At 37.4% G+C, this 19,248-nt stretch overlaps 2 protein-coding genes across 2 annotated transcripts in view; both read right to left on the minus strand.

The window, feature by feature from the left end:
- Positions 1–2,925: 2,925 nt before the first annotated feature.
- inka2 (inka box actin regulator 2) lies at positions 2,926–12,186 on the minus strand. The gene is made up of 2 exons (XM_077574448.1): positions 11,941–12,186; positions 2,926–5,365 (listed from the first exon to the last, which is right to left on the minus strand). Exons 1-2 carry the CDS (start codon positions 11,992–11,994, stop codon positions 4,256–4,258), a joined length of 1,164 nt encoding a protein of 387 aa, XP_077430574.1. The 5' UTR covers positions 11,995–12,186; the 3' UTR covers positions 2,926–4,255.
- Positions 12,187–15,668: 3,482 nt separating this feature from the next.
- The window catches only part of LOC144056896 (A-type voltage-gated potassium channel KCND3-like), a 78,592-nt gene continuing 75,012 nt past the window's right edge, over positions 15,669–19,248 (minus strand). The window contains exons 9-11 of the mRNA XM_077574023.1: positions 17,651–17,743; positions 17,308–17,564; positions 15,669–16,413 (exon numbers count right to left, since the gene is read on the minus strand). Coding sequence (XP_077430149.1) covers positions 16,188–16,413; positions 17,308–17,564; positions 17,651–17,743 — 576 coding nt within the window. The 3' untranslated portion in view covers positions 15,669–16,187. The remainder of the gene's footprint in view (positions 16,414–17,307; positions 17,565–17,650; positions 17,744–19,248) is intronic.

The following is a 19,248-nucleotide window of genomic DNA, read 5'->3' on the forward strand; positions in this document are numbered from 1 at the left end:
ACACATTTGCAGGCTCTTCTTTAAGTCTGGTCTTGATAAAAAAAATGTAAAAAATTGGCATACAAATGGGATTGATGGATATGCAATTACACACTACAGTCCGTGCTATGATATTAGCAATATACTGTACTTGTTGGGATTAATTGGACATATAAATAGGAGATAAAAGACCCAAAATGGTGTGTGGAAGAAAACAATGGATTTCACTTTCCTTTCCTTTCTTTGGTCCTTCCTCGGGTCTCCTGACGGCCTCACAACTCTGGCTGGAAGTGTTCGGTTTAGGTGAACGGTGTGGGATTTTTTAATAAGTTTTAGGTGAACTAATGAATACACTCACACACACACACACACCCACATACAAAAAAAAAAGAAAAAAAGAGAGCAGTGATGATGACCGAATGAACAATACTGAGCTCTCCAGAAAAAATAAAATAAAATAAAAAGCAATATACTGTACTTGTTGGGATTAATTGGACATATAAATATGAGATAAAAGACCCAAAATTGTGTGTGGAAGAAAACAATGGATTTCACTTTCCTTTCCTTTCTTTGGTCCTTCCTCGGGTCTCCTGACGGCCTCACAACTCTGGCTGGAAGTGTTTGGTTTAGGTGAACGGTATGGGATTTTTTAATAGGTTTTAGGTGAACTAATGAATACACTCACACGCACGCACGCACGCACACATCCACATACAAAAAAAATGAGATAAAAAGACCCAAAATGGTGTGTGGAAGAAAACAATGAACATTTTTGGCATGGTACGATTTCACAATAATGGATTCATTTGTCCCAAAATTGTGTGTGCAGAAGAAATGAAAGCAAAAACGATGGTCGGCCATTTTTGCAGTTTGATGTTGGAGCAGTCACAACAGTGTATGGCATGCTGGTTGCTGTTAGGAACGACGACATCGGTGTATTTTGACTGAAAATGGAGTGTGTGTGTGCTATATGTTGGCAACATCAAGTCTCCACAACTACGACAAGCAAAGCTTTGTGTAAATCTATTCATTTTGACAAGCAAGTATGATATCATCAGAGTGGAGCCGAGAGAAATTTGTGAAAAAAACCTATGTTGTTTGTTTCTGTTTTTTGTTTTGTTTTTCTTTGCCCTGCAGGCGCACTAAAGTTGATGCGGTCAGAAGCGTGTTGCACGGTCTCAGCGTTTTACTTATTGAAGATGCTGTATGACTGCCGCTCCATATTTAGAAATCAATTTAGAGCGCAGCCAGCGAGCCGGCGCTATCAACTTTTTAGTCATGCAGCAGCTCTCTAATCCACACGGAGTAAAATGGAGAGGGAGCTGCTCGAAGCAAAATCCACGTTTCGTACTGTACATGCATTTACTTTCAAATCTTCTGCCACATTAAGTACAATCTAAGGAGATCCATTATGTTATTAAATGTATCAAGCAATATTTTCATGCATTGTAAGAACAATATATATTTAATCTCATGTATAAATATTAGTTTTTTTATTTGCAAATTTGATTTGACACTGGTCTGCATTAAAAAAAAAGACGAATATTTTCCATATCAGTTTTTTTTGCAGTGAAGAAAGTGGTAGGGTTCATTATGCCCCATATGCTCCAGGTTGTCTATTACACGTGATGTGCTTCTTTTTTTTTTCTTTTTTCTTTTTCAGCTACACAGCTTTTTTTTAAAATGCAGACCAGTGTTAATGACATTTTTTAATTTTATTTATTATTTTTTATTTATTTTTTTTAATCATTTTTATTTTATATCTTTTAATTTACTAGGGAATTGGTCTACATTGGTGTATTGTTTTCAAAAAGAAAATGTTTTTAAATTTAGAATACAAAATTGTTATATTTAAAAGTGATGCACAAAACTGCAATTTTTTTAAAAGCAAATTTATTGTATACAAAGAGTCAAGTGACAAGTCTACAAAACACATGACGCACATTTATCACTTAAGAAAAAAACAAAACATCTTGATGCTGAGAATGCCCAACTTGTGAACAAACAAATCAATAAACTTGACATCATTATAGAGCGAGAGAGGCCATTTTGCAAAATGTGTGTGTGACCTGGATCCTCAGACTGCACCATATGGATCATCTGGCCAAGCGGCTGCATAAGAGCTGAGGCCTAATCCCAGATGACTCCTCTTGATTGGTCAATATGAAGAAAAAAAAAAAACTCAAAAAAGAAGATTGTCCTTGCATTCTACCAGTGGTCCGAATGTAATAAGCACAAAATCAGTACATTTCACCCATACTTATTTTAACAGGCCCATTCGTATTCTTTATATAATGTTCTGATAGCAGATGGCAGTGGTATGCTGTGCCATGCTCACCCCCCCCCCCCCCCCACCCCTCCATTCTGCCAGTAACCCATGTGGACTGACAGTTGACTCAGTGTGCGCACAGCAGAGTCATTAAGAATATGTGACGTGACAGCTGGCAAAAAGAAAACGGCGCTAGAAATTCAACTGAAGTGAACTAGTCATGCACTCGATTGCTTTCATGTCCTGCTGGGGCCAAGATGACGCAATGATGGGACGGTCCAAAAAAAAAAAAATGGATGGACCACTCAGAATCCTGGTTGTGTTTTCAGCCTCAAAAAGTCAGATCTTGTTAAGCATTGGAAACCGTTTTAACGTCCGGTAAAATAAATCCATTTTCCCCTGAATTAAAACAAGTGACCACTGTTAGAACCTTTGTTGGTTTCAAAGGGGGTAGTCCGTAGTTTACATCCTCTTGTTCCTATTAAGGGGACAGAATGAGTCAAATTAACTTTCTAATTGGTTGTGTATGTATAATTTGTCTCTCAATTTCATGTCGACCATTCAGTGGTGATATTAACTCATTCACTGCCATTGACAGCTACAGACGTCAAAAATCCATTTGAACTATTTCTATTTGTTTAGTTTTTTCCATTTTTGTTAACAAGAGTAAGAAAACATGTACATTTAGAACAGATGTAACATTTTTGATTAAACGTGAGTTAACTAGTGAAGTCATGCGAATTATTACGATTACAAATTGTAATAGCCTGATGCCCCTAATTTTTTAATTAATATTTTCTTTTTTCAACAATCTTTTTTTTTTTTTTAATAAAAGATTATTAAAAATGAGGGGCATCAGGCGAGTACTATTTTTAATTGTAATTAATCGCATAACTTCACTAGTTAACTCACGATTAATCGCAAATTATATATCTGTTCTAATATAAAATATAAAACAATATAAAAAAAACACACTAGGTTTTCATACTCTTGTTAACAAAAGTGGGAAAAATGTTAAACTAATAGAAATAGTTCAAATGAATTTTTGACAGGCGAGTACTATTTTTAATTGTAATTAATCGCATAACTTCACTAGTTAACTCACGATTAATCGCAAATTATATATCTGTTCTAATATAAAATATAAAACAATATAAAAAAACACACTAGGTTTTCATACTCTTGTTAACAAAAGTGGGAAAAATGTTAAACTAATAGAAATAGTTCAAATGATTTTTTGACGTCTATAGCCGTCAATGGCAGTGAATGAGTTTAAACAACCAAATACATTTATGGTTGTCAGCCTTTTTCTGAAAACATGTCTGAGATTTTCTCAAAGGCCAAACTACGCTGTCTAAAACACTATCATGCAGAAATGTAGTCGTGTTAGATGCACAAAAAATTGTGTTAGCTTCTAATAAGCGGCAAACGACTTGATTGCGCAGTGAAGTTGTGTTCGCAGTGATGACGGGGTGGCTGGTGTTAAGTGTTGTCAGAAGCGACGTAGACACAATGTAGTGTATGAAGTGCTGCCTCAGCAGGTGAAAACGTTTTTGTTGCTTCCCCCGCCCAACGTTCTTGTAACATAAGCCAGATTTGCTATTGGCCCAGGACTGTATGGGGTGGGGTATAATGACAAAAAAACGTTGTAGAACACTTTGAAACCGTTTTAAATGGTAAAGAAATCTTTTAGTTTCCCAAGCATCTTAAAAACTGAAAGAATGTTTTTAAGTGTGCGTATAGTGATGTCATATATCAAACATAAACCCATGCAACCACCGTAGTGTCTGGTAAAAATAATAATAATAAAGTAGCGACTTCTGGGGTAGTCAGATCCAGTCTGACATCCAGAGAAGAATGAAAACACATCGATTGTACAAAAGACACTGCAAGAAGAAAGTTGAAAGTTATCAGATTGTCCGACAAAACCTGATCACAAGGATTGCAGGTGTGACGTTCAGGTTCTGGCAGCCTGCATCTGCTGCCGGTCCAATGCGGTGCCAGCCATCAGACCCACACTGCTGTGTTGTAGTCAAACAAGGGCTGCATTTTCTGAAGTCTTCCCTCTGGAGGTCTCCGGTCTAAGTAAATCCCCGCAAATGGCTTCTCGTGGAACTGCTGGAAGTGGTTTTGGCTACTCGGAAGCGTTTCCGACCGTTCTTTAGCCTGCTGTCCGTTGGCCCAGAACGGCAGATAAAAGCTGCCCTTTGAGCTTTTTGGAGACGCTTTTTTGGGCCTCTTGACCAGGTCACCCTCTGAGATCTCTGGTGCCATCCAGCCGGGCCTCTCTTTGAGCAGCTTGTCCCGGTCGGGACGGACACCTCGGAGGAACTTCTTGAAGATGTTGGTGGTGAGCGAAAACTTCCTGCAGATTTCCTGCGACCGGCTGAGGCGCAACGGGTGAGCCGGCGTGTCGGGTCTGTCGGCGCCGCCGTCGGCCACCCTCGCCTCCTTCTTCTCTTCTTCCTCCCCTGCTTCTTCCGGTTCTATGTCCGGCAAGTCCAGCCAGTTGCCTACCAGGTCGGCAAAGACGTTGTCACCGAGCACTAAGGGTTGCCGATTGCGGCATCGGCTCATGAGCGACGAAGTCCAGTCGCCGGCGTCGTCCATGCTGTCCTGAGAGTAGTCGTTGTCCAGGGACGGACCTTCTCTGGAGAGGCTGTAGAGGATGCCCGGCAGGTCCAGCGGTTGGTTGCGCTGGGGAGGCTGCATGTAGGGCTCGGGTGGCGGGTTTCCCACCGTGGGTCCATAGAAATCCACCTGTGGCGCCGCGTAGCCCGACCATCTCCGCGGTACAGCCTCCAGGTCTCCTTCCTCGCTTCTGTCCATCTCCAGACTGGAACTCGACGAGGACAGTGTCCCTTCACTGTATCTGCTTTGCGACAACTCCGTAGATGGCTGCGGACTTGAGCTCGGGTCGTTGGACGAGCGCAATCTGGGATCTGCTATTGAAGAAGTGTCAGAAACAGTCACGTCCTGCGGATGTTTCCGTCCTCGGGCTGAGAGGTTGAGGTTGTCTAGAGCGGTCTGGACCTGAAGGAGTTTGAGTTCTTGGAGAGCGCCCATCATGGAATTCATCTGCGCGTGGAGACCATCTCCTGCCTCCTTCATGGACACCTGGAGATTGAAGAGAGCGATGACAATCACAATTTGTCCACTTCAGCGTCACAGTGTCCAAACTTGGACCCTTCAACTGTTCCTCTTTTTTTAATCCAATTACAACAGCGTGACTTGACAGTATGAAACATGACAGCAGGTCTACGAGCTGTTTTGGCCGGACGTCCATATTGACCCATATGGCCCGCACTCAAGAGTGAATCCAACCCATGACAGCTGCAAAACAGACCGGCTTTCCCCTTCACTGTCTTTCCGCCTTTAATCAAACCCATACAATATTGTATGTATGTTATTCTCTTAACTGTAATCTAAGATACACCCACAAATCCTTCTCACCGTTTACACATCTTATTATTACAGTATCGTACCTTTTACTGCTATTTGGTACAATCAGCTAAAGTTAGGAGATGGAGTTTCATGTTATCCTACAGAAAGTCCATGGAGAATTTTCATAGCCTCCAACTTATGATGTAACACGTACTTGCTGAAAAATGTAATCAGGACACTCGTGGTTGTTTTTCACGCCCTTTTTTTTTTGTCTGCTTGTGCTGCAATCATACTCTTGTCATCTCTTCGCATACGCCTCTCATCCGTTTCTCGAGGCTGAGTCACGTGACCCGACATCATCTCTTGAAGGCACACAGACAGACAAAAAAGCCCCCGCTGGGCCAAGTTCTGAATCATTTGGCCTCCTTGACCCACTTTGTGAATCAACCTCATGTTTTGTTTTCAACCAAGAACATTAGTGGATACTGTACAAACAATACACAAGCATGGATGGATTTTGAAAACTTAAGCTTACCTTACTACTACAACATTGCCAAACCAAAATGGCCGCCTTTCGTTTCAATTTCAGATATAGGTCTTTGAGACTTTTTCATGCATCCTGTTACAATAGACAGTTCCTCCATATTTCACGTTCATAGAAACTGGCTAATTTTCTTCCCCCACTTTCAAGAAGGTGCTACTGTGCATAGGTAAAAAAAAAAATAAAATTTTTTTAAAGATTGGCAATTTAGCATCACCCAACTGTCCAAGTATGAATTTGTCAATGTATGAAAAATGCATTTTGCCCAAAATTGCAGCTTCAAAAAAAAAAGTCTGACTTGCAAACCCCAAAAAACAATTCATTAGAATGCTAGCAAACTGCAATTCCAATCTTTGTAAGGATAAAAAAAACACCATCATTCAAGTCATCATCTTACCGTCTATGAAGTCAGCCTGTCACTGTCATCTCACAAATGCACCAACCTGACTGGCTCTCATACGTATGGATGTATTTATGGAGCAGTCTTGCGTGGGGGCAACCAATCAGAGCTGCAAGTCTAGACTAATCCCAAACTGTGTAAGGTGAGGGGGTTTGGGGGTCACTCGGGCGGTAAACGGAGTGACAATGAGATGAGAGTCTGCCAGTGAGAGTCAGTAGGGCGGGATTATGGGGGGGTGGGGGGGGTCCTCGGACATGTGTTAAGATGCCGATGAGAGTCCATGGCTTCAATTATAAATGATTACATATGGCTGATCGAAGGGTCGGTGTAACAGCAGCAGACTGTGATATGTGATTGTGACCCCCCCCCCCCCACACACACACACACACACAACAAGCACACACTCCCCCATCACACCCCCTCTGTATGTAAGACAACCTGTAAGCCCCGTGGGAGGAGGACATGTTGCATAATGTTTGTAATGTGGGGAAAAAACACAAATGTGATGCACAAGGAGATGTTTCGAAAGTCAATTGTGGCGATGAGCAAACAGCCAGTAGCAATAATAATAATAATAATAATAGAATGCTTTGAAAATGATATTTTTAAAATATGTCAAAATCTTGATTTGTTACAAGGTTCAAAATGATAAGGAATATAGTATTTATTTTAGCATTAGGTAAAATAATTTTAAAAAATGCATTGGAAAAAAAAAGACTTGAAAATGCACATAAAATATTTTTTTTCGAAAATAATAAAACATTTGAATGGAGGTAAATTAAAATTTCAATTAGAGCTAATTCAGTCACTTCAATCAGTTTTTTAAAGCATCAAAAATAATTAAAAACTGTTTTAAAAAGATTTTTTAAAATATATATAATTCAGTTTTTTTTAATTAAATTAAAGGTTTGAACAAAACAACTTCATAAAACAAATACAAAATGTAGTAAACATTTTAAATACAAAAGTAGCATATAATGAATACAATAATTAAATCACATTAAAAATAGATTGTAAATTTAAATAAAATTATTGATTGTTAAATATTTTTAGAACTCAAATGTAATATATAAAAAATCTAATGTAATTACATAATTTGCCATTCAATACTGTATATTAAAAAGCTAACAATAAATACATTTAAAAATGAAATGACGCAATTGATCAAGAAGTGCATTAACCAATTATTTAAAAATATATGATTTAAATACATTTAAATAAAAGAAAAAAGTATAAAAATAGACAGTCATTGATCTATTCTTTAAATGTTGTTGCCTGACACATTTATCTCCAAATCATATATACTTGAAACTTTTTCTTTCTTTTTTTTACATGAAAATGTATTTGCTTTACATATAATATTCTTGTGATTATGCCGATGTGTGGCCAATATCATGCATCTTAAACTTGTAACCTTTGGCTAAGTATGTTCAGCTAATGAAAGAAAGTGTGATTGAGTCATAACCAGATATTGGTAGAAGGCCCACACACAGACTATTTTTCCATTTTTCAGAGGCCCCATTAATAATTTGTATTCCACCACAAAGTAAATCCCACACGTTAGCTGACCCGCGGCTGTAGCGAGTGGCCCAAATATGTCAGCCTCTTCAACCTTTAGCCGCTTGGCATTTATTTGCTTTAAAACGACTCGAAAAGTCAAGCGCAGATGTTTTTGGACGTCTCTTTTAAAAGGCGCCAACAGCGCGAGAAGCTCGTTAGGAAACATCCGCCCGGTCTGATTTGAAAGGCGACGATGAAACCCGACGCCGCGGGGAAGCCGTTGACTGCCCTGGTGCGCTTCTTGCATCATCGAGTCTGCTGCTGTGATCTTCAGGCTGAGATCCGACCTGCTTGCGTGGCGACTTGGCAGCATTTCAATAACGTTTTGGATGACTTCAGAGCCCAACTGATGCATGAAGAGTCATTTGTACTAGAGTAGTATAGATTATAGAATGGCTATAAAAAGTCTATATACTAAACACACAAGCGCCTCTTCTGTGGCTCTAACATGAGAGTTTTGTTGCTTGTTCGGTGGGTTGGGGGGGGGGGGGGGGGGGGGGCTTTATAACATTGAGGTTATCAGACTCCTTCCTGCCCTCGCACCCGGCTCATTAAAAATGAATGCTTGTGTGTGTGTGTGTGTGTCAAGGGCGCAGGAATGAAGGCATCTGTGGAGCACAAGCATAGAGGCTCTCTCTATACGGAGGCAGGTCAACATCAACAGACTAATAAAAGCGTGAAGCAAATAACAGCAACGGTCTCGTCTTGAACAAGCCAAGCTTGTTTTCAGGCCTCGTGGTCACGTCCACGCAGATAAACATGAAAATAACATTCCATGTGTTCATGTTTGGAGCTTGGTAATCAACTCATTTACTGCCACTGACGGCTATCGACGTCAAAAATTCATTTGAACTATTTGTATTAGTTTAATATTTTTTTCCACTTTTGTTAACAAGAGTATGAAAACCTAGTATTTTTTTTTTATTGTACCTTTAGAACAGATGTAAAATTTGGGCTTCATCGTGAGTTAACTAGTGAAGTCACGTGAAAAATTTTAATTGCATGACGACCCTAATTTTGTTTTTAATCGCGTCAGGCGATTAATTTTTTTTAACTCATTCACTGCCATTGACGTCTATAGACGTCAAAAATTCATTTGAACTATTTCTATTAGTTTAAAATATTTTCCCACTTTTGTTAACAAGAGTATGAAAACCTAGAACATTTTTTATTGTACATTTAGAACATATATAAAATTTGTGATTAATCATGAGTTAACTAGTGAAGTCATGTGATTAATTATGATTAAAAAAATAATAATCGCCTGACACCTCTAATTTTTTATCATCTTTTTTTTTAAAAAGAAAAGAAAATATAATTTTAAATTAAAAAAAATAATAATATTACTTTTTTTTAAAGAACAAAAGATTATTAAAAATTAGAGGCAACAGGCGATTAAATTTTTTTGTAATTAAACAAATTTTATATCTGTTCTAAATGTTTTGTTTTTTTTTAGGTTTTCATACTCTTGTTAACAAAAGTGGAAAAAAATGTGAAACTAATAGAAATAGTTCAAATGAATTTTTGTCGTCTATAGCCGTCAATGGCAGTTAATGAGGAGACAGTTTCGCTTAGCAGCATAAAATTTGGTAGAAGTGTTTGTTATGAGTAGACCCACACACACAAAAAAAAGTCTCAAGATGCCTTTTTTTTTTAAACACACAGGAAGTTGGCAATTTTGGTTGGAAGTGAACATTTTAGCATCATTTTCAGGAGCTGTTCAAAGAAAATTGAGGTTTTTCACGAGTATACAGATTTATTTTTTTTAATCTGAAAAGATTGTTTGTTGAAATTTGTTTAGCATGTCTATCCTTAGTGAACCTAACTTAACCAAAGTCTGAAAAACCTGTACCTGAAAATCAACAGGAAGGACCATTTGGCTCCAAACTGCCATTTTAAAGACACTGTAAGCTCCTTCGATAACAAACTTAAACAAGCGTGATTTACACAAGCTACTTCTACAGCTTGGTTTATGCATTCAAGATTTGATGTTCACGTTCCAAAGTCATGTTTCACTAATGGCCTTGGGTGTCAACCAAATGAAAATAACAACAACAAAAACCTTACTGTATCGTGTCTAAAGATTTGATGAAACAGGTGTGAAGAGTACTTTTGCACCGTGACTCACAAGCGCGCAGAGTACGGGTCCGTCTGTCTGTACGTCTGAGTCATCATGACTTTTTTACTGCAAAAGCGTACTGACTTCATCGCCTGCAATATCACGTCAAAGGTAACCCTTGAAAATGTTACCCTGTACATTGACGCCATTGCTGTTCCACTCCAGTCCTGTAGGGGTCGCTACATCTTGCAGAAATAACGTGATTGTCCCCAGATTTGGGGTCAACATTAGTGTTGGGGGAGTTTTTTTTTTGTTTGTTTATTAAACATTTTTTTATGAGAAAATGCTTTTTCAGCAAGTTTGTGGAATGTATCATATGAATTTGAATCATTTAAAGGAAAATTCTAAACTGTCACACTGTGAGATGTCCAACACTATTTATTTACTGTATGTAGCTATCTTGCCTTTACGCATACTAAATCACAGCATCGTGTTTAAGTTTTACTGAACTGTAATGACAACGCTGACAGTTCACTGTTAGCTTCCAATGACATGTTTTTAAGATGTATACAAGAAAATGACACTGCCGGAGAGAAGCATCTTACGCTGACACGGAAACTCGACTCTACTCTTGACTGCACAAGTTTGACACTTGAAGGGGTCGGCAGCGCCCGCGCAGCTTGTGAGTTCAAGGGTCAAAAGTGGGAGCGTGACCTGATGTCACCGCGCCGTGACTGACACCAAAGCCCCTTACTACCTCCCGTCACCCGGCAAGTGTTCACATTTTTCATGTGAACTTACAAAATGATGAGTCGGCATGTTGTCGACTGTCCGTGATGACGCTTACGCTCAGTTTTGTTCCCAATGGCAGGAAGAGTGACAACCTCTTTTTTTTTTTTTTGGGTGGGGGGGGGGGGGTTACAAATAAAACAGCAATAACAATAAATAAATTAAATAAATGATATCTTAAAAAGAAAGAACTGTGTTTTAAAATCGCTCTATAATTACTATTAGCTATTAATAATTACACACTTTCATTATGAGATGTTTTATTTTATTTTATATAGAAACAAATATAATCAATATGCTATATTATGCAACATCATATAAAAATAAAGCATTAATTCAACATGTCCACAATATCAATAAATGAAATTCAAAAGCCTAAAATATTTTTTTAATAAATTGATGTTTTTTTTCTTCATATAATATGTACTATAGTTGTTTAATCGGTCATCAGCCATGTGTTGCTTTAATAGTATTTTTTTATATATATATGTGTGTATATGTATATATATATGTATATGTATTTAATTAAAAAAAAAAAAAAAAAAAAACATTTATTAAAATTTTTTTAATTGATTTGTTATTTTTTTTAAAAAAAAAAAAAAAAAGGAGAGCAATGATGATGTCAAATCGAATGAACAATACTGAGCTCTTCTGTAGAAAAAAAAGAAAAAAAAAAGTATTTTTTTTTAAAAATAGGTAAAATTTTGTTTTTTAAAGAATATATTTATATGAATATGTGCGTTTTTAAACATGCAATTAGATGAAAAAAAACAAAGTAACAGTGGCAAGGAAACAACTCTAGCTAGTCGCGCGCGCGCGCTCGTCAATCAAAGCAGTGCAAACACATGTAGGTCAAATATTACACTAATAATAATGAATTATTGTCATGAATTCGTCACTTAAGTTTCACACGCACACAAGTCAACTATAAAAGGAAGAAAAAGAAATGAAACACGTACCAGCTCCTGTTTCAATCTACGCAGACAAACGTCCATGCTCTTCTTTTTGGACATGTCGAGATGAATAGAGGTGGAAAGAAGAAAAAAAAAAAAAACACGTCAAATGTCACGCAAACAGTCGCATGGCGACTGTGGAAGACTGAGGATGTCTTCTTTGCTCCGATGCAGCCTGCGCGGGGCGACCAAACGGCAAGTGTGCGAAATCCTCGCGTCGTGTGACGCCAAAGCAGTCAAACGCCGAGTGACGAAATGTGTGCGTGCGTGCGTGCGTGCGTGTGTGCGCGCGTCCATTCAAGAGCAGCTGTGACGTCGCGTATCCAATCCTGAGCCAACCTCGTGGGCGTGGAATTGTGTTTATGTGAGAAACCATGAGGGGAAATAAATAATATCATTGTGTGTGTCAAAATATGTGTTTGTAAATATGACACGTTGTAGAACTAAAGTCAATATGAATGCATTAAGAAGACGTGCATGTTATTATTATGATGACAATTTGGAATCAATTCATCCGGGCGTGCAGCTGCTGTTGGTGCATACGCTCGCTTCCGTTCAGCTGTCACAGCACAAAGGGGATAGGAAACACAAACACACACACACACACACACACACACACACACACACAATTCAAGTTAGCAGCACGGTGCCTTCGCGGTTATACATCTGCCTCACAATTCCGAAGTTTGGGGTTCGAATCTCGACTCGGGCCTCCTGCATGGAGTTTAATTGTGTGTTCTTTGCTTTTCTTGCACATTCGAAAACATGCACGTGACGTATGGGTTCACTGTAGACTCTAAATTATCCATAGACGTGAATGAAAACGGTCGTTTGTCGAAATGTGGTCCAGGGGCGTTTCTAGCCCATTTTTAAGGGTGCTCAAGCACCCCTAAATTAAACCCCAGCACCCCTAAAATGTAGCTTAAACAAGGATATGTGGTTCTCCTACGCAATGTCAACACACATTTCTCATTTTTGCTGCATTTTATTGTAACTTACTGTATACTGTATGTTGTTAGTTGGGCTATAGCTGATGTTTTTTTCTGGTTTAGAAATGTTTCAGGTGGTCAGAGACATCGGCACTGTCCTTCTGTTTGATAATAAGAGAAGCTACAGGCTGTTGTGTCATGTGCATGTGTTTCATTTTACAGCCAAGGTGTGGCTAAAAACATGCACAGCGCTAAACCAGGGCTAGGGGGTGCTATAGCCCCATCAGAAATCTGCCTCGTCCCCATTCAGCACTCCAAGCAATTAATTATTTGAGTTTCGACCCAAAGTTCACAAGTCGCCATTCTGTTTTTTTTGTTTTTTTTTCCAGGAGAGCTCAGTATTGTTCATTCGATTTGACATCATGATTGCTCTCCTTTTTTTTAAAAACAAACAAACAAATAAATTAAAAAAATTTAATAAATGTTGTTTTTTTTTTTTTTGTCGCCATTCTGTTTCATTGCAACTCCTGTTCCTGCACGCGTGGCCATACAGAAGTGAAAGTTGCGTGTGAAGAGTCTCGTCAGTGTGACTTAGTCACGCCTTAGCTTCGAATGATGTCATTCAAATGATGCATCACGGGCGGCAATGACAAATCATCAAGACAATAACAACTGGTCTGTTTTAAAAACAATAATTAGTTTTGCTGTGTGGTTATGGTATTTTTGCATGTTGTGTTTACATTGTGTGATCTGAATCAGATCTGGATAAAAAAAATAAAAAAATTACCCAGTAATTTCATCCATCAATTTTTTACAGCACTTGGGCTCATTCGGGTCGCAGGGGAGTTGGAGCCTATCCCTGGTGACTTGGGCGAGAGAAACGGGGTCAACACTGGACTGGTCGCAAGTCAATCACAGGACAAAACAGCAATGGAAAAATTGCCCTTCAATAAACATAATATGCAAGGTTTTACAATGTGGAAGAAAACCAGTACTGTGGAAAAACCTCCATCTGCCTAATTATTATTATTATTATTATTATTATTATTATTATTATTATTATTATCATTATTCTGTAATATTTAAAGACAGTAAGACTCATACACAGTTTACCTTGGTTTATCATGGAGTAAAATTGTGCAGAGGCATGAATAGTGCGACACTGCTCTCTAGTGGTCATAACAATTAACTGCACCAGCATTTATTTTTATTTATTTTTTATTTAATTTTTTTTTTCAGGGGGGAGAGCTCAGTATTGATCATTTGACATGTCATCATCATTGTTCTCCCTTTTTTTTTTGTATGTGTGTTTGTGCGTGTGTGTGTGTGTGTGCGTGTGTGCGTGCGTGCGTGCGTGCGTGCGTGCGTGCGTGCGTGCGTGTAATAAAAAAAAAAAGAATTCCCATACCGTTCACCTAAACCGAACACTTAGATTTAGATAACTTTAACAATGTTGGAATAAAACAAAACTCAGTTTTAGCTGTTGGGGATATAATTTATAATTCTATTAACGATGTATTTGTTAATTATATTTTTTATGCATTTTTTGAAGTTAGTAATACTTTTGGAATTTACTTTACCAATGTACAGTAGTTGTAATTAATACTTCTGATTCAATTTAATTAAAACAAATAATATTGTTTATCCACTCAAACCAAAAAATCCTTAGCAATCACTTGTAATTAACTTTTCAAAATTTTCATGCACATTTTTTTTTATGTGTTAACATTTTTTTAATTAATAATTTAATACTGCCTTTTAAAATTTCTTACTAATACAGCACTAATATTTTTTACATATTTATTAACTGTAACCATATTCTTCTATAAGAATTTTGTAGTTTTATGAGATTTCAATCTCGTTATACTTAAAAATAATAATAATAATTTAACAGTTTATGTGGATTTATTATTTCAACAATGATTCAAGTTTTAACTTTTTTAATTGTACTACTTTTGAAAATAATGAATAATTAGCATCAAGAGTAATAAAGTAATATATTGATTCCACTTGTTAATAGGAATTAGGAATAATAATAGGTAATAATATTATATTTTGTGTCATAGTTGTGGTCCCAAGCCAGACAAGACACACAAATGTGGACAGTTGCAGCAGATTTTAATGGTCATGTGACACTTGTCAGAACAAACACAAGGGACACACACACACACACACACACACACACACACGAACAGAAGCTAAAGAAAAGCAGCACAAACATCCAAGCCAAGACTTTTACAGAAACGACAAGTGAACAGATATTAATGAACTTTTCTGCATTACCAGCGACAAGAACAATCTTGTAGTTTCACATGTGCGTTACTTTCAAGCACTTTTCCCACAATATTTTCTCCCTCTTGAGTTTCTACCGAAACAAAGAAGAACGTAACACAAATAAATCCAATTCCATTGAACCACGTCTATTGTCTTCTCATCATAATTTAGTCATAAATCATACTAAAAATGACGGATTTGTTTTCGTATGAAAATTTATTTATTTTTGCTCAACTCTGACAAAAATGGGCTCCGACACATCACAAAGTTCGTTATTGGCTAAATAAGTTGTTCCCACAGAAAGGCCTTGACAACAACAATTAAACTGTGTTGTTATACATATATTTTTTAAACTGTTTCTTCATTTAATTTTAACAGTTTTGAATACATTTTAATCATGTTGCCCCTTCATGTTTAAAAATGTAGTCAAATCACTCCAATTTGTATATTTTTATCAGAAAAAAACAGCAAAGATATGGACCCCCCCCCCCCCCCCAAAAAAAATAAAAAAAAATAAATAAAAATCACCATTGGTGGTCCATTTTGGACCCTTACAAATAAAGTAATGATTGTGTACAGTTCATTCAACATAAACAATATACAGTTAGAACAAGTATTTAATTTGGATCGACTCATGGAAACTGTGTAAAATATTGTTTTTTTCTTAAATGAACGAATTCAATGAAACACTGACCCAATACTTTTGTTCATACATATCATTCATTGAGTGGTTTCTTCCACAAAAACTTCGTTTAAAAATAAAAAAGCAAACCAAATGTAAAAAAAAGAAGACACATGATGTTTTTAAAATGGACGCTTAAAAAAAAGGCCATTTGATGACACACACACAAACGCACAAGAAAAAACAAATTCAAGTAAGCACAGTCAACACTTTTCCGACAACAAAACATTCTTTGAACTATTGAACCAGACTTTATGATTTTTGAACAGTGCCACCTGCTGGACTGATATGCTAATTGCACCGCAGTGTCTCTCAAAGCGCCCCCACTGTGACCCGTGTCCGTCGTGGCGTATTTACAAAAGTCTCCGTCACAGGGCCGACACTTTGACGACGTTGGCCGAGCTGCTGGTGGTCTGGATGCTGGGGCCCGGGGAGGAGGGGGGCGGCCTGCGGGCGGCGGGTCCGAGGAAGTTGTCGCCGTCGGGCGTGGTCAGGGCGGGAGGCGACGGGAGGCTGACGATGGCCGTCGTGATCCGGCCGGCCTTGCAGTTGAGCCTCCCGACGTCGTCCGCCTTCAGGTTGAGTTTTGAACGACTACCAGGAAACAAAACACATCATGTCGATTTCATATCAGCTGTTGAAGTCTAGTAGTTTTATTTATTTTATTTTTGTCTATTAATTATTTTTTGATGATTTAACATTAGAACGGGTCACGTTGACCCATGAACATTGATAAGAAACAAACACAGCAGGGGGGCTAATAATTTGGTTAGTTTCATTTTTTTAACGTGTAGTTTTTGTTCTCAAGTGTTGATATTATTATTATTATTATTATTATTATTATTATTATATCATTCTCATACGTATTATTTTATTATTATAATATTTATTCTTCTAATAATAATAATAATAATTATATATTCTTATATATATCATTGTTATAATTATGTATAATAATAGTAATAATAATAATAATAATAATAAGAAATATTATTATTATTATATTTTGTTACAAGAGGTTAAGAAAATGGATGGATGGATAATTATACATAATTATTATTATTATTATTGTTATTATTATTATTATATTCTTAAATATATTCTTATATATATTCTTTATTATTATAATTAAAATAAAATACACAATCACAATTGAAATAAAATACTATATACGTAATTTCCTTATATTGTGACACCCGACGTTCAAAGTTTGGCCTCATTAAAAGCTGTGGTACAACGTGCCTATTGCGAAGTACTACTTTCTTAAATGTACCGTTGGCTGCACGTCTACGGTATTGTAAACATGGTCAGTTAGTTTAAAACCGCAAACAAACTGTAATACATAACATGTAGTCAAACGGCTATAATCCCATATAATCTTTAATACGTTCTGTCCCATCTTTAAAAAACAAACAAATAAATGAAGGTCAACTCCGAAATTAGGATGGAGGCTCTTGTCAGTTTCGCGCATGCTGGGATCAACGTCACCTGGCAGAACGCGACGGCCTGTCAGCACACTGGATGTGGATGGCGCTCAGCTCCTGCAAGGGTCCCTGTTGATTGGGTCCAGGCTGCAAGGCGGCATTGGGCAAGGCGGTGGCGTTCCTCTTGGACCTGCGGCCGCAGCAGGTCGGCGTCACGGCGTCGCGGCTGCTCGCCGACGCTCTGCGGGCGGCGGGGAAGCTCTGCATGACGGCTTCTAAATAGTTCTGCTCATACAACTGCTCGTCTACGAACTCATGAGCCTGCAAGGGGGGGGGACACGCGTCGGAACGTTTAAGGACATGAAGACCAGGGAGGGGAGGGGAGAAGTTGGAGGTGTTGCACCTACAGTGGTTTTCTCCAGACAGTGCAGCAGATGGTGATGTTGACTCTCTAAAAAACACGACGACTTGGACAGCTTCTGCTCACCTGAATTTGCACCCTGATACAACAAAGTGACCAGAAACATAAACCAAGCAATGTTTCTTTGTTTGTTTGTTTGACACATTTCAGTTCAATTTTTCAATTCAATTCAAAAAAATTCTTTCATTCTTTGAAAAAAAAAGAAAAAAGAAATGAAATGAGACAGAAGTAAAACTTATGATTTCGGCCCCTGATCAAAACAAAATAAATGACAGCAAGCAGTCAAGACACTTTCAATGTGCTGGTCAAAACATTTGAAGATCCTCGAAAAGTTGAATCATTTCCATAATTCTATTCAAAAAGTCAAATTTATCATAGATTATAGATTCAGGGCTCACAATTTAAGTGATTTCAAGTATTATTATTCACATTTTTTGACATCCTGTTTTAGTGGGTTTTTATGAGCTGGAAGCCCAAATAATGTAAAAAAAATAAACAAAGAAAAAATTGAAATTACTTCAGTTGTGGGACCTGAAACTATAATCTACGAAAGTTTGATTTGAATGGAATTACGTAAATTATTCAGTTTTGAGGATATTCAAATTTTTTGACTAGCACCTGACACAATTAAACACAAATAATTCAACAGCATGACCTTGTGCTATATATATTTTTCCCAGCAATTGTGCTTTTTGATTCGATTCGATTCAATTCCGATTTTTGGGTGTGTGATTCGATTCAGAATCGATCTTTGATTAAGAAAGATTTTTGATTCACAATGATTTAATTGACAATGATTTTTGCTTCAATTTATAGACGTTCAAGGAATCGTAATGATCTACTGCAGTCTGACATGCTAATGCTAATTAGTGCGCTACTCGTGGACACTTTTATCACTCAGAAGAACGGCTCCACGCTGCAAAAAAACAACTTTTATTGGAGTAACTTGATTGCGACTTTTTCCTTCTACTCTCTAATGTGGCTACAACTTAACAGTGTATTAGACCGCGTTGAACCACACTGCCCCTCAGTGGCCAAATCGCGTACAACATGAACAGCGCTCCCAATAAAGGCACACACAGACAAAGGGAAAACAGTATAAAATAATTGAAATAAAATCGATTTTGGGACATTTAAAATCGATTCTTAATCGTATTAAATGAGAATCGCGATTCTTATGAAAATCGATTTTTTTTGGCACACCCCTAGTACACAGTAAATTTTACTCTAAACTGAGTCTATTTGGTCCCACTCTAAATAGAGTAAAATTTACACTTGAGAGAGAGTAAAATAAAAACAAATAAAAAAGTTACACAAGAGTTGAGAAAAGAACCCACAACCTTCATTTTGGGAGACTGCCACTCTACCACTACTGTTTACTTATATCCAAGAGGAGACCAAAAAACACCCAAGATGTAGCTCAGTTTCATAAAGGCGAGTGACCTCAATGATTTGCATTTACTAAATGTTTAAAAAAAAAAAAATCTAATAACGGATTAAGCTCAAATAAACATTATAAAAGCCGCTGCCACTGTTCATCCACTTGTTGATTCAGAGAATCACAAGCTTGTCTACTTCCCGTAA

This window comes from Vanacampus margaritifer, chromosome 8 (assembly GCF_051991255.1).
Source record: "Vanacampus margaritifer isolate UIUO_Vmar chromosome 8, RoL_Vmar_1.0, whole genome shotgun sequence".
Taxonomy (NCBI): Eukaryota; Metazoa; Chordata; class Actinopteri; order Syngnathiformes; family Syngnathidae; genus Vanacampus; species Vanacampus margaritifer.